The sequence below is a fragment of the Esox lucius genome, chromosome 2 (assembly GCF_011004845.1).
Source record: "Esox lucius isolate fEsoLuc1 chromosome 2, fEsoLuc1.pri, whole genome shotgun sequence".
NCBI lineage: Eukaryota > Metazoa > Chordata > Actinopteri > Esociformes > Esocidae > Esox > Esox lucius.
The window spans coordinates 12,295,663-12,312,248 of record NC_047570.1 but is presented as its reverse complement, the minus strand read 5'-3'; the positions used below and the strand labels follow the sequence as shown (position 1 = coordinate 12,312,248).

General features: G+C 43.6%; 2 protein-coding genes across 6 annotated transcripts in view; one reads left to right on the top strand and one right to left on the bottom strand.

Moving 5' to 3' along the window:
* Window positions 1–2,992, top strand: part of dpep1 (dipeptidase 1) — a 14,727-nt gene extending 11,735 nt beyond the window's left edge. The window contains exon 10 of the mRNA XM_013138257.4: window positions 81–2,992. Within this exon, the coding sequence (XP_012993711.2) occupies window positions 81–257 (177 nt within the window). The 3' untranslated portion in view covers window positions 258–2,992. The remainder of the gene's footprint in view (window positions 1–80) is intronic.
* slc22a31 (solute carrier family 22 member 31) lies at window positions 2,746–16,586 on the bottom strand. 5 transcript variants are annotated; one of them, XM_020040470.3, is made up of 11 exons: window positions 16,104–16,192; window positions 15,017–15,113; window positions 14,490–14,546; window positions 14,305–14,408; window positions 13,970–14,124; window positions 8,944–9,112; window positions 8,575–8,720; window positions 6,739–6,847; window positions 6,232–6,446; window positions 5,651–5,762; window positions 2,768–3,633 (listed from the first exon to the last, which is right to left on the bottom strand). In XM_020040470.3, exons 4-11 carry the CDS (start codon window positions 14,352–14,354, stop codon window positions 3,189–3,191), a joined length of 1,401 nt encoding a protein of 466 aa, XP_019896029.1. In that variant the 5' UTR covers window positions 14,355–14,408; window positions 14,490–14,546; window positions 15,017–15,113; window positions 16,104–16,192; the 3' UTR covers window positions 2,768–3,188. The 5 variants fall into 5 exon arrangements, with proteins under 5 accessions (XP_012993682.1, XP_012993677.1, XP_019896026.1 ...); XM_013138228.4 differs by lacking the exons at window positions 14,490–14,546; window positions 15,017–15,113 and adding an exon at window positions 16,460–16,586 and having other exon boundaries at window positions 2,746–3,633; window positions 16,104–16,299; XM_020040467.3 differs by lacking the exon at window positions 14,490–14,546 and having other exon boundaries at window positions 2,764–3,633.

Sequence of the window (16,586 nt, the reverse complement as noted above, 5' to 3'; positions counted from 1 at the left end):
ACAGAGATCAGGGACGTCTTCACTACACTACTTGGTCCTGTGCCTTCAATCACGTGTGACACTAAACTCCTCCCTTCCAGGTGCGAGACAGTATGACTGGAATCCCTCCAGATGACCTGCCCATTCCTTATGAAGAGGTGAAGAACGACTGCAGAACCGGCTATGGCTACCTGGTGGCAAACAGTGCTGCGTCAGGGTGGTCGTTCAGTTCCCTGATCACGGCACTAATATTTACTCTGAACTGCCTGTCTGTATAAGCCCTATCTGAAGCATGATGGGTATGATAGATTTCCATGTTGTATTTGGCAGAATGGCTGCCAAGGGCATAGTAACACAATCCTTAAAAATTAAGGGTAAATGTGTCCCTCAAATAATCAGGAACATTTGTAATCAGGAAAACATTTTGCACAAGATTTACATTTTTTACATTTAATAAAAACAATGTTACCATGTTTTGTCTTGCACTTTTGATGTTTCACAATACAGATTTTTTTGTTTCATTGCAATACCAAGTTAAAGTCAACTGTAAACAGACTGAGCCTAATTCTGAGTTTTGTAGTCTAAGATGTAGTTTTGAACAATGAGCATCCCCCAAATGATTTTAGAATGTTTCTGATGTGATTTTATTACACCTAGAAAACCACTATGCTTTATCTACCAATTGTTTATACAGAGCTAGATTCAAAAGAACATTTATGTAACATTACCCAGTGAGTACAAAGAACATGCTGTGTCCATAAACATCAAAGTATTGGATAGGCCTAACGACAACACTGTGTTTCATTAAACCAACCATCTGGCTCAAACACTGAGAATGCTGTGTAAACGTATATTGTGCGTAATGTTTAACAGGCATTGTCACTTTGTGTAATGTCACCAGTGTTTGGACTAACTCTTAGTACCTGTATTTGTATCAAAGTCTTAAATAACATACAATTCTCCCATTTGTTATACCAAATAGAGAGCCCACTCAGTTGAAAAATGTCACTGTTTGATTTTGTATGATCAACATATTGATATGAGAACAGCACCATCCAGTGGTAAGACAGCGGTAAGACATGAAGCATGGAGCAGAACACTTGTGATAGCTGCTCGGCTCTCAAAAAAACAGTAGTACTTCAGAGTTAGAGATGAAAATGCTACTTCATATATTGTTTTCTTTCTTTTAGGGGGAGGTGGGATTCATTTTGTTAGGTAAATCAGGTTTTAAATGAGGTGAAAAAGAGTCAATGTCCAGAAAACCGCTTCATTGAACAGTTCATAGTTAATGGTAGAGAGTTGGATGAAACGCTACACAAAATGAGGCAACGTGACATTTGAACGGCTATAAAGCCTCTCGAGTCATGACATTATCACATTTGAACATTCTAATATCTTTATCTTGGAACTTTGTTCAGGGTAAAAATCAATATGTGATAACATCTCATGTTCTTAAAGCCGGTCCAAGAAGTGGACAGGTTGGAACGACCTTTGGTTGCTTAGGTCATACCTTGGAGCTTTTAATGATCAGTGACGGAAAATTCATTGACTGCTCCTTTTCCCAAAATCAAACAATGGGCTACAGTCCATCCCAGTTTTACATAACTATCTTATATCTGGGAGTCCTTCCCCTGAGCCAGTGGTTAATCAAGTTAATATTAACAGCTTTCTTCTGCCTTTTTATTTGAGAAAACGTCAGTTAACCCTATGACCTGTACTCTGCAACCCAGAAACTGACCAGTGGTCAAGAAGATTCACATCTGGGAACTAGGAAATGTAAGACTTCCTAACACGCTAAACGAAGCATGTGATTAACAACCACCAATTGCAATTCTGACAATTCAGATATGTCAGTTTCCCAGTTCGAACAAGCATGTGAAACCAGCCAAATGGCATTAGTAGGCCACCTCCTCTGTACTCTCCACTGTTGATGTCCAGTACAGCTAACTTAACATTTATTTTGGGATCAACCCATGTAAACAATTTGCCTGATAACGCAACTGGACCCTTCTTGTTGCAGGCGCATTTTCGTCCACATTCCTTGTCACATCCCTGATTACCTCCTACTTTTTTCAGAATTAGGGGAGAAAAAAGACAGGACTGGAGTCTGGAGTTGAACAAATTCAATTGAGAAAAGACCTCTATCTCTGCAGTCTCAGACACATGACACCATTAATGAAAAGCACGAGTCACCAGTTAAGTGGACAGGCAACTGAAGCCATATTGGTTATTAAAACCAACACACCACACATCACAACTTAAAGAGAGGATGTTATTAGTCCCATCATAGAAACAGCTGTTTTCCGTCGGTACAAAAGAGACTGACGGTCGCTAACAAAGTCTTTCTGTGGATGCGGTGCAATAACACATGCATAGCCTAAAAAAAATTATTGGCACCCATGATAACATGGAAAAAAGCTTAATTGCTCATTTTATATTATACTATACTGATATACTGTAAAGGTTTAGTGAAAGAGAGGTCATAGTTTGTCTCAAAATAATTGGCACCAAGAAAGGTCTTTAATAATGCAATTGGAATCCTATATTTGGTCCCATGTTCATAAATGCAATGCTCTAGCTTTTATCTAGCTTGTGACTTTATACACCAATTGGATGCATTTGACATTTGCATTTCAGAATTCCCATAAATTAATTGTAAATAATATAAGCATAATTTTTGAGTAACTTTATTATAAATAAGATAATATTTGCAAACATTGCTAAAATAAAGTAGATAACCAATAATGCTCCATGATTCATAATTAATGAGGAATGACTACTTTCGAGCATGTCAAAACACCATAACAGCAAGAGAATATGGGAGCACGTATTTATAATTTCATAAAAAAAGATTGCATTTTAAACATAACGTCCTTTTCTAAGCAACACAATTAGTATAAAACAATATAACCTCCAAAAAAAATGTCCTCTTATTTTAGACAACGTTTCTTTATTAGTCTTAATCAAGGGGGCCAATAATTTAAGGTAACTGTATAGGCACTTGGCACAACAACTAAAACGTCAGTAAACCCTCATCGAACTCTGATGATCTCTACCACAATTACAGGAGACCCAGGGTTCAGAGACCGGCGTCCGTGTCCCAGTTCCTCAGTCTGGGTTGAGGGAACCAGCACAGATAGGCCGGAGATACTGCCAGTGGAAGTGATGACAGGCAAAGTCTCTCGGGGTTAGGAGGATGGCCAGAGGTACTAGGACAAGTCCCCATCCAGAGCCTCTTCCTTCAGGATGCTGAGGGCGCTCCCGTCAGAAGGCAACAACGGCAAGTGGGCGGGCACAGCGACCTTATAGGGGGAAGAGTCTTTGCTGAGCATCTTCCTGGTGGCTGAGGCCAGGCGTGAGTAGTTCTCAGGGTCATAGTCTGAGGCTCTGTGTCGAGTGCAGAGCAGTGGCAGGTCATCCCCACGAGACAGGAAGAGAGGGGGCCGTCGCTGGTTCTCGCCGTCCTTCAGGGAGTCTGGCAACGGCTTGCGCTTGCTCTCCGGCAGCAGCATGATGGACAGAACTGAGAGGACCGCAAAGGAGGCGAAGACGACATGGTGGAGGAAGTAACCACCGTTGTTCTGGAGCTCCATCAGAGACGAAGCAGCCATGCCCACACACCCAGCAGCCAGAACCAGACCCAGACAGCCACCACTGACACAGGGAAGAGAGACAGGGTCAGACAACCACCACTGACACAGGGAAGAGAGACAGGGTCAGACAACCACCACTGACACCGGGAAGAGAGACAGGGTCAGACAGCCACCACTGACACCGGGAAGAGAGACAGGGTCAGACAGCCACCACTGACACCGGGAAGAGAGACAGGGTCAGACAGCCACCACTGACACCGGGAAGAGAGACAGGGTCAGACAGCCACCACTGACACCGGGAAGAGAGACAGGGTCAGACAGCCACCACTGACACCGGGAAGAGAGACAGGGACAGACAGCCACCACTGACACCGGGAAGAGAGACAGGGACAGACAGCCACCACTGACACAGGGAAGAGAGACAGGGACAGACAGCCACCACTGACACAGGGAAGAGAGACAGGGACAGACAGCCACCACTGACACAGGGAAGAGAGACAGGGACAGACAGCCACCACTGACACAGGGAAGAGAGACAGGGACAGACAGCCACCACTGACACAGGGAAGAGAGACAGGGACAGACAGCCACCACTGACACAGGGAAGAGAGACAGGGACAGACAGCCACCACTGACACCGGGAAGAGAGACAGGGACAGACAGCCACCACTGACACAGGGAAGAGAGACAGGGACAGACAGCCACCACTGACACAGGGAAGAGAGACAGGGACAGACAGCCACCACTGACACAGGGAAGAGAGACAGGGACAGACAGCCACCACTGACACAGGGAAGAGAGACAGGGACAGACAGCCACCACTGACACAGGGAAGAGAGACAGGGACAGACAGCCACCACTGACACAGGGAAGAGAGACAGGGACAGACAGCCACCACTGACACAGGGAAGAGAGACAGGGACAGACAGCCACCACTGACACAGGGAAGAGAGACAGGGACAGACAGCCACCACTGACACAGGGAAGAGAGACAGGGACAGACAGCCACCACTGACACAGGGAAGAGAGACAGGGACAGACAGCCACCACTGACACAGGGAAGAGAGACAGGGACAGACAGCCACCACTGACACAGGGAAGAGAGACAGGGACAGACAGCCACCACTGACACAGGGAAGAGAGACAGGGACAGACAGCCACCACTGACACAGGGAAGAGAGACAGGGACAGACAGCCACCACTGACACAGGGAAGAGAGACAGGGACAGACAGCCACCACTGACACAGGGAAGAGAGACAGGGACAGACAGCCACCACTGACACAGGGAAGAGAGACAGGGACAGACAGCCACCACTGACACAGGGAAGAGAGACAGGGACAGACAGCCACCACTGACACAGGGAAGAGAGACAGGGACAGACAGCCACCACTGACACAGGGAAGAGAGACAGGGACAGACAGCCACCACTGACACAGGGAAGAGAGACAGGGACAGACAGCCACCACTGACACAGGGAAGAGAGACAGGGACAGACAGCCACCACTGACACAGGGAAGAGAGACAGGGACAGACAGCCACCACTGACACAGGGAAGAGAGACAGGGACAGACAGCCACCACTGACACAGGGAAGAGAGACAGGGACAGACAGCCACCACTGACACAGGGAAGAGAGACAGGGACAGACAGCCACCACTGACACAGGGAAGAGAGACAGGGACAGACAACCACCACTGACACAGGGAAGAGAGACAGAGACAGACAACCACCACTAACAACCTCCCATTAACAATCAATAGAAAGAATGAACGTCTAAGTTTGCATAAAATTATATATCGCGACGAGAAAAAGCCAGCAGTCAAATGAGGTCCGTACAGCTAATAAGATCATAATAAAGTAAGCACAAGGCAAATCACACAACAGTATTGCGAAAAAAAGAATTGCAATTTTACATTAAATTGTTATATTGGCACAGCACTACTGAAAAAGAGGGAGAAAGAGGGACCACTGACACAAGACGAGACAGGGACAGAAAACCACCACTGACACAGAGGGAGAGACAGGGACAGACAACCACCACTGACACAGAGGGAGAGACCAGTGGCCTACTACTTACCGGACTACAGTGGGCATGACCTCACTGGAGAAAAACACAGTGAGCATGGCCAGGGCCTGGGAGAAGAGGAGTCCCAGGACAGACAGCACCAACACCAGTCCTCCGTGCAGATCTAAAAACAGTTACACATCCCTCCAATGACTGACTGCCCCGGCCAAACTACATCTAAATTCACCTGAATATATCAAATGACCAACCTGAATAAGAAATGATATCATAAATGTAGGGGACTGTATTACAATTAGTTACTGTTCTCATCATTCCATGACTCATTTAAGAAGAGGGTCACTTATGATCTGGCCGGTATAGTGGTACAGTGACCTACACTGTATCCGTCAAGTATAGCAGTACAGTGACCTACACTGTATCCGTCCAGTAAAGCGGTACAGTGACCCACACTGTATATCTGTCCGGTAAAGCAGTACAGTGACCTACACTGTATCCGTCCAGTAAAGCGGTACAGTGACCCACACTGTATATCTGTCCGGTAAAGCAGTACAGTGACCTACACTGTATCTGTCCAGTATAGCAGTATAGTGACCTACACTGTATCTGTCCAGTAAAGCAGTACAGTGACCTACACTGGGTGAGAGCCAACAGCAGCAGGGAGGAAAGGCCGGTGATAATGGCAGACAGCAGCAGGATACCACGGCGACCAAAGCGGTTGACAGACAGGCAGATAAAGATGCACGCCAAGGCTCCAGTCAGCACGCGCAGGAAGTAGCTGAAGTAGAAGTTGCGGGAATATCGGTGAAGGTTCCTGGTGAAACAGTACTGAATCCCTGTTCCTATGAACCTGGCGCGGGACAGAAGTTAGAAGTTAGGTCCTAAATATGAAACACGCCCTCTACAAACACTACTAAAAGAGGCTGGGGTAAATAAATGGTAAGATTAGCATCGCATTGTTAGGTAAAGGTGTCATACATGAGGTCATTTGCTAGATTTCCCAAGTCAATGATTCCCTACTATTCTATAGCCTCTACAAACAGTATGTGGCACTGCTGTTTATCAACCAGGTAAGACTATTACCTCCTGAGTAAAACTCAGAATGAAAATACATACATTTGACAGGTTACAGTATAACTCACAAAGTAAAGCTAAGAATGAGGCAGTTCCTCCAGATCACACGGGTAGAACGCAACTCCAGGACCGAATGATAGTGAGGCTGTGTGTCATCTGGGTACGCCATGTCTATCTCTACAGAAAACAAAATGGATGCAAAAAGGGAAAGAGACAGAGGAGGAAGGGAGAGATAGATGGGGGGGGGGAGGTGGATGGAAAGAGAGAAGAGGCGAGGAAGGAGATATATGAGCCTACATTCACTGCCAAAGCCACCTGACCTAAACACTTAATTTGGTGCTAAAATAACCCACATTCCATGGGGCATCTCTCTCCTCAGAACCAACAATTAAATCAAATTAAATGCAACCATTCAGAGGGTCTAAAGGGGCCAGGATGCAGACTAACGTAATTCCGCTCAGTGATTAAGTACACTATGGTTGAATTAAAATTTTCAGCACCGAAATGTGTCTTGTGGCTTCCACAGGAGTTCTCATGTGCTGGGTGCTCACACTAATTTAAAATGAACTCCAAAGGGTCTCCAAGCAGCACTGAGGTCTAAGCTGCATCATTGATGCCAGGTGTTTGAATCATTATTGTGGCACACTGACTGGGCCTATGGGTTAGTCATAGGATGGCAGAATTTGGCTCAGCGCTGCACAGAGTGAAGGGCGGATGTCAGACAGGGATGCCTTTGACTCCCTGTGGGAGGTCAAGAGTCTGTGAGTTCAACTGGGGTTGTTGGCCGGTGAATGCGTTCTCCTCTAGACTGTGCACCAGCAAATACTTCCTGGTTGAGAGGGCTGTGAAATGAGGATCGGCTTGGTTTGAAATGCTTTGGAGGAAACAGGACTTGTTGTCGTTCAAGGCCATAATTGCAAATTGGACATCGCGAAACTGGGAAGTGAGAAAATTGAGATAAAATAATTGGTGAAAAAAATAAGAGGGCTACAGAAATATTAAGAAATACAATCCAGGATCTTAGGCATCTAAAATACATGAATTAGAGGGAATAAGAGAACCACAAACATGTCACAAAAGCCATGTCTACGTCAAAAAACTATAAAAAAAATATATATAGTTAATTAGCAGTGTTTGAGTAGAATGTGAAAATAAGTAAAGACAATTTAACCACTTTCTGAGGGTAATCACATTATATGCATAGTGTTTCTTTTCACTGCAGACAGTGATCAAAGTTATTTTTTGTAAATGAAGAAAAGATGGGTGGCCAGTTATGTTGGTTACATAATACATAGTGTTGCTGTGCTGAATGTACACAAGACAAACAAAAAAACTTGCTAATATTCAGAGAAACAGGATAACCTGGACCCTTAGATGTAGGCATTACACATAAAACCTTGATAGTTGTTCAATTTCTGTTTGTGGAGAGGGGGTGGCTGATGTTATTAACAATCAGGATAAACATCATGAAGAGCAAGGAAAGGAAGTCTCTCTGTGGAAAAGGGAACTCTAGGCCAAACTCCACCCTTCTCCAGAGGTAACGTGCTTATTGTGGGCAAGGAGCAAATGTTTTCATGATTTGCTTTACGCCCTAGCCAATGTACAATTGTATCTGAGAAATCCAGTAGAAATCTGTCAACTAAACACTGTTTCAAAATCACTGTTCCAGTTTATCCAGCATCTTCACCTATCTATGTCCAAATAATCATCAATGAGGAAAACTGGAAACCAGCAACTATTGCTTTCCGTAAATCCCTTTCTCTGTTGGGCTTGAATGGTTTTCCATGTTAAATCCCACCATGGAAAACAACCCACAACACACCCCAAGCTGCACTGACATTATTTATTGACTTAGACCTGCTAAATGTAAGATAGGAAAGTAAGGTATGTAAGTGTGTTGATACCTGAGAGCAGGTTCTCAGCAGGGTAGATGTCCTCACTGAGGCACACTCCATTCCTTATGGAGAAGCTCTGGAGACACCGCTTTGCCTGGTGGATCTGACCTGTGGCCAGGAGCCAGCGGGGAGACTCAGGGAACACTGACACACAGCTGGGGGGGCGAAATACACCACAAGGACATAAAACACACATTCCTTTCCACGTCGCGCTCTCTCCCACGCTCACTCGCCGTACTTTTGGTCCTTCCACAAGAATAGATTAAAAAAAAGTCCGAAATATAAAACATATCACTGTATGCAACAATGAATAAATACAGAAACCCTTAACACATACTGTATACTGTGCACACTAAATCGTTCTGATGACAGACTCACCACCAGTAGGAGAGCAGAGTGAGAAGTGGCAGAGTGGCCACCGCTTGCAGAACGGGCCAGTCACGACACAGCACCGCCAGCCCTGGCAACAGCAGCTCCGCAGCGACAGCGAAGAAGCCACTGACCATGGCAACCATGAGACGATGGGGAGGATCACACAGCTCCAGTCCTGGAAAACACACCGGGGGACAAGAAGACAAGGGTGGAGAGGAATGAGTGAAGGACTACATGAACGCCTCAACAGAAACCAGTAGCTTTTGACCAATCATAAAACTATTTGTGACCGTAGGTGGAACTGAATGAAGGCGAGCCTTAACTTAAACTCCAGCGCCCTAGTTCTCAACCTGCTATTTCAAAAAAAAACTCACAGAAAACAAGGGGGAAAATAACACATTTCCTTCCACTAAAATGTCCTGTCCTGCCATTGTTCCCACATTCCCCTTCAAATAAATATCTGGCAGGAGATCACATAAGCATTCCACCAGAATCAGCCCTAAACAAAGAATCAGCCCGATACACAAAGAATCAGCCTGATGAAAAAGTACAAGACTTCACCATTGACTTTAGAGGAATGTAAGACGCGCATGTGTGGGGGTGTAATAGGCCAACTGCAGATCATGGCTGTACCTAGCACCATAACAACCATTCACAGCTGTACCTAGCACCATAACAACCATTCACGGCTGTACCTAGCACCATAACAACCATTCACGGCTGTACCTAGCACCATAACAACCATTCACGGCTGTACCTAGCACCATAACAACCATTCACGGCTGTACCTAGCACCATTACAACCATTCACGGCTGTACCTAGCACCATTACAACCATTCACGGCTGTACCTAGCACCATTACAACCATTCACGGCTGTACCTAGCACCATTCCCACCACATACGAGTCATAAAGCAGAGCACTCAGCAAACTCAACCATACACAAACACAGGAAGTTCCACCAATCACGCACTGACGCATCTAGCACAGAAGAATCAGAGAATAACCAGCATTTCCTTAGAACCGGCTTGTTTAGAGGAGCACCCACGCTAGCAACAGACAGAGCTGTCCATAACATTCAATTCTAGCCTTCAAATCTGGTGACCATCATCATGGCACTAACAGAATCATGTCTAAAACAGAAATCTAAATATATAATGCACTGTTTTACAGATTGTCAATTGCGAAGACCTTTTCAATTAAATTGGAGTCCAGTTTATATATATCAATATAACCTAATTACGTATTTTTTTATTGCAACCCAATGTAAACACTATTTTTGCACAAAACAGTTGGCTCCTTGCAAAATGTAAAAGGAAACGTCTCTGTCCATATTCAAGCATAAAAGGCACCTTCAAGGTGCTATTTGCGAGAAGAGCAGTTCAAAAATGACAATAAACAAGCAAGACATTTTACCCAGAAGTGTTTAAGTTCTGTCCTGCTTGTTAACCGTTATGACATTTTTTCTTTCAGAGTGCTCAAGCAATAGAGAAAAACTGCAACCGTTGAACATTATTTGAAGTCATCTTAGATGGGTCACAGTGGCCGGGAGTTTCAGCATGCCATCCTTGGCACGTGCAAATTGTTTCAGTACTGCCTGGGACGGACGTGTAGACAACGGACAGGGTTGCTTTGTCTCATCTCACGCTGGCAACTTCATGTGGTTTGGGCGCTTGTGAGCTAATTCATGATTGTTGGCAGAGGAATGCAGCTTATGTCCAGGTTAAGCCAGCACAATGGCCTGCACAAATGAGCATCGGAAGACATGGCTAAACCTCCCCGCTATGTCGCCTTACCGCAATCAAGAACGGGGCATCATGAAATTGGGTGGGGAGATAAATTAGGGTAAAAAAAAATTACATCTGATTAATAATAATAATACTACAAATAATTCCCATTGCATATGGGCAAACATGTTTGGAACGTTTCATTAAAACCTAAGGGGTAATAAAGAGATATTCATTTGGAAAGGTCCTCAGACTCAGACCAGACCAGCTTTCGGAGAAAGAGGCGAGGGTGTAAAAGAGGGATTCAGTGAATGAGTAATTGACAGTTTGGCTAGTAGGTGGGAAATCCACGCCCTTTAAACCCTGACATGACACCAGTGCAACAATATGCCACCTGGGCGTCAGACAAGAGTTAGAATATATCACCATCCACCTATCCTTTAACTCCTCTACCAACACTGAGCCAGAACGAATGTTGGCAACAAAGAGGAACCCTAAACTGATTCATTCAGAGACAAGTAGTTAATGTGGGATTATGTGGCATAAGATTGGATTTACTAACCCCCATTGAATTAATACGGAGTTATGGAAGTTTGCTGCCAGTCAAAGCCACGTGTCCCTCAAACAGTGTGTCCACACAGAGTTAAGGAAATCATTTTGCGTGGTTGCTTTTGATACACAGGCTCCAATGGGCACAATCAGATTCAATAATCTATCCAGTCTTTTTAGCCATGCTTCCAAAAACCACCCATGGAGATGGATTTTTTTTATTAACCAGAATGATTTTAAATGGATTGCCAGCTACCAGCAGCAGTTTTAATGGTGAAATAATTATATACATGCATTTCTTATACAACAAAGCTAAGAGCGTTCATTCCAGTACTCAAAGTTATAATCTTACCGATAGGACACAGCGCCCGTTACCCACAGAACACCAAGGGCCTGAAGGCAGAGCTAAGCTAGAAATAAAACAAGAAATCCGACGAACCATGTCAATTAAAACTGTCTTCATACTTTTTCCATCTAAACAATAGTCATAGCCTTGGATGTCACCCAGAGCATGATCTCACCCATGCTGCCACAGTGGAAAATGAATTGGTTGATAACCAAGTAAAATACCTTTTGAAAATAGGGGACCTTTGAGTCTCCTAGGCAGACAAACCTTCCTTCATCTTCAGCCATGACAAAGACAAAAAGTAACCATGTGACAACCATTTAACCATGTAAGACAAAGGATATTTTACATTAAACATTTGGGATAAATACAGTTCCATTTAAATTACCTGTTTGGTACTTTAGTACAATTTTTGATATGGGAGCTCTAGCCCGTACAAATAAACTTGAAGGTAACTGTATGCAGTTTACTCTTGTATCCAACCCAGGGAATATATGGTCACATTGAACAGACAAAGTTATCCAGGAAGCGTATTCATTTAAATAATAACAAGCTAGATGGTAAAACATCACCAGTAACCTTAGAAAAACAGTGTGTGCAGTTGGTCTATGAAGTGACAGTAGGTGTAGTAAAGATTTCAATACAAAAGTATTTTAAATGTTAAACTACAGAAATTGCTTAATTAGCTGCATTATTGAGTGGCAAACAGAGCTGACTTAAGACAATGTAAACTACAAACATGATCAAATATTGGCAAAATATGACATATGGACTTGATCGCATCCTCAACAAATTTCGGGAATACAGATATACTGAGAGGTATAATGAATAGTTATCAGCCTAAAAAACGAGGCAAAGAGAGGCAGATGATCAGGGGCGACAATGGGCAGCACTGCCAAGAACATTTCAAGACCGGAAGTAGAGGAGTCATTCTTTGCTGTAGGATTGGCACAGAGCACCTTCATCATAGAAATGAACCTGTTGACCAAACCCATAGACTCAAGGACAGATGACAGACCAGGCCAAATGTCTTTACAGCATCTAATGAGAGTACTGCAGCAGAAGTAATAGTTGTAGCTGCATTCATACCACAGAGCAGCCATTTTACAAAAGCTAACCAACCCCTAAAAAGCCAGTCTGATTCCATTGAACAAGGCCACACCTTATGAGCCTGGATATTACCAGCAAGCACCTTTGCATAGATCTTAACAGTATTATTGTACCCGACTAATCACACGAGCCAAATGCGGTTGCCCCAACCACACTAACATAGTGAGCACCATTGTAGAATAAAGGACAGAAAGGCATTTGATTGGTTTGACATGTTGTAAGTCATCTCTCATACAAAACGGGTTCCCACACCTATTTGGCTGCTCCTACTAGGGATGTCGTGATATACCGGTACTGACGAGAACCGTGATATTTAAAAAGTGAAATACTGATATCCTGTTAATAATACACATATGATGATATCATATTCACCAGGCAAAACTCAATTTGTATTTAAAAAAAAAAGTTATTCATGTCACTTATAGATAAACAATGCATGTGCTTGAACGAGGAGACTGGACCTGTGCACTGGCGTTGAAATCAACTCGTCAGCCCCACTAGAACCCTGGGAGAGATCCGCAAAGACGTGCTGTTTTTGTAACCTATTAACATTGAAAAAAGGATGTTATATTTTTCCCAAAACTCCTCTCGGTTTTTCCATAGCTTATTCATGGACAAACGATGCACGGGCTAAACCTACAAGTATGGACCTATACACTAGCGTTTGAATTAACGCCTTTTCATAGCCTATTCACTAGAATCATTGTTTTGTATTTTTCCCAAAACACCTCTCTGTGTTAGGCCTTGTGTATGTTTTGTTTAGCAGTTCACCTGGTTGCCTTTTCACTGTCCATTAAGTGTAATTCTTCTTTTGTACGCTTACGGTTACAGACTCTCTCCACCTACATACACTGGTATTTTGAGTGTAATTCATTTGCCAAAAAAGAGGAAAAAAATACAACCTTTAAACAAAGTTGAAGATGAATTTGACTGATGGCATCTTTTTACTTCAAATTTTCTATAGATACCGCAATAATATCGTTACCGTGAATTCATTTGGTCACGATAATGGTGTAGTGAAAACCTGATATCGTGACAGCCCTAGTTCCTACCTCTGACTTTTCCAAGCTCCACGTTTAGGGCCGCCTGGTATCCAAGTGGCTAATTCAAGCGGTTCTACCCGGCATCCAAACAAACGTACATGTTCCACATGACCATTTAACAAATGATTACATTTAGGGGAAGGAATGTGGTTCCAGCACACAGACATAAACTGAGTGGACAGAGGAACAATAGGACGGAACAGGCCCATTAAGTTTGTCGTCGGGAGGTCTTAGTAGCATACGTCAGTGGTACTTACTGGCGAGGTAAGAGGAAAGGAAGACCCCCGCCAACATGGCGCCCTGAGACAGGCGCAGCAGCAGAAATACTACAGAACTGTTGGACAGACACACAGCTACACCCAACAGGCCCGACAGAGAGACGGACAGCAGAAAGCCCTGTCGACGACCCAACCTGAATCCAGACAGAACAGAATACAGTTAGAGGTATGTCTACAAATGTACACACGCACACTACCGTCAATAACAGACGCAAGGACGCAATTGAAGTTCACAAAATTGTAGTTTATGATACAGCAAGAAATCTGACTGAAACCTCATTAACACACATGAGAAATGCAGAGAGGGGATTTACCAGTCACACAATGTGCCCAGGAGGACATATCCCACAATCCACCCAGTCATGAAGCAGATGTGTTGCAGAGGAATCTTCCAGTAGTCCCTACACACCAGGTTCCACTGTGGAGCACAGACAGAGATGATGCCACATAGTCAGGAATGGAGTTGGAGAGCCAACGGTCAATGGAGCCACTGACTTACTGACAGAATGGGTGGGCTCTTCCTTCATCCAGGATTGTATTTTGAGGGTAGCCCACTCTGGGGATAGGACGGGTAAACTTTTTTTTTTTCCAGCAGTGCTCATAAACATATTTCAGACAATTTGAAACATTCAACAATGAAGCACTGCTAATTGACAACACAGTGGGAACAGGTCAGTGAACCTCACACAAAAACACTCAAAATCCTAAAATAAAGCCTTGTATGAATGAGGAAGTAATCAGCTGTGTGACAGATATCAACCCATTTGCTTGAATAAGAGTGACTGGAGATAGACTGATCCCTATACAGCCATGCACTATTTGACTTGCAACACTTTCCACTTTCACTTGACCCTGCTCTAATGAGATCGTATTGCCTTCTCTATCTCCTTATTTAATTTGCTGTCTCCCTGCACTCCATCATCTCCTGCTCTGTCCCTATTATACCAGCCATTTAATGCAGGCCAGGAAAACCAACATTTCTGCTCTAGGATGTCTAGGTCCCAGTGGGGGCACAAAATAAATGACCTTTGACATCATGGAAAATGAAGGTTAGGAGTAGTGGGAGAGGGGAGGTGGTGTTTCAGGGATTCGGGAAGAGCGGGGGCCTGGTTGCTTCCTGTAGCTAGAATAAGAGAAAAAGAGAGAAAATACTCAACATCTGCCTGCCTTGTGGAATTCCAGCAGTCTAGAATGCTCCCTCAGGCACACGCCATAGTCAGTGTTTACTTTAAGTCTGGGCATTTAAGTTGCTGCTCCTATTTTTGTTTGCCAATATACTTCTCCACTATTTGCAAGAGGGATAGGCCTGCAGTTTGTTACTGTAAGTGGCTTGTGATATTTATCCAGGTGTATTAAGTCAACATGTAGTTATCTTTTCTCATGAAGCAAAACGGTGTGTACAGCATGTAAAGAGCCATGTTGGTTTGAACTAACAGACTCATGTGATCTGAAATACCAACAACAGACTTTAGCAATGAGGTAATAGGCCATGCAGTGTCATCTATTGATGCCCCGCTCTTGACTTAGCAAGACCTACTAAAACAACGGAACAAAAAGTCTCAAACCCCCGAAATTTAGCAAACGTGTATGGAAAGTGCTGCTCCTATCAAGAGGTGCTGTTAAAGTGTTTACTTCAAATAATGTCAATGTACGCTTTTAGATACAAAAGTCAATTATGTCAATAATCTTTCCTCCACGAGACTCTTTGGAGGAAATTACATTAAAATCTAACAAATCATGGGTTTAGTTTTATAGTGAGGGATCACTAATTGTCGTTCCTTTCCTAATCTAATATCCCTTGAATTCCTTCCGTCGCATACTATGGGGTTTGTGTATTATTTTTTTCTTTTTAAAGATGGTCACCTGAAAAAGTATTTACTGTTAAGCAACCCACTAACATTGGTTATTGATTGGGTTGCGTAACGATAATTGAACAGAGACAACGCAGTATCTATTTACGGTAAACCTACTCTAAAAACACCAACATCCCAAACCTTAAATCACACTAATGCTTACTTCCCTTTTGATTAGTCACAACAAACAACTCAATAGCCAACGACTGATGGTTAAAATAATAAAAATACATCAACAACTAATCTAAACAACTATTTACCTCTGTAACGTAGTTGCTCTGAAGAGCCGCTGCTTGGGCGTATTCCCATCCTCTCGTGCACAGTACCTTCTCTTTTGGAACATTGTCTGTAAAGTTTGAAACGTTTCTGGGATACTTATACAGTTCACAGTGACTCAGTCCAGATCCATTCATCCACGGTATGGAGAAGTTGAGAAAACCCTGTCTGGAATAGTTACTGAAAAGAAAGGATGAAGGTAAAAGCTTCGGATCGGGTTTACAGTGGTACGTCTCGGGAATCAGGGTGTAAAAAACATCGCAAAAAAGATTCAGCATGACTGCAAAGTTCGGAAACCAGCTAAATATTGCAACAATTCGGTTATATCGTCCATACCCACCAATTTTGTTATAAATATTTGTTTCAAAATCCATTGTTACAGACTGTACTATGACAGATGTTTGGCACCAGCGAGACGCAGACATTCACACACGCGGTAGGTGATAGCGCAACAAACACTGTCAAAT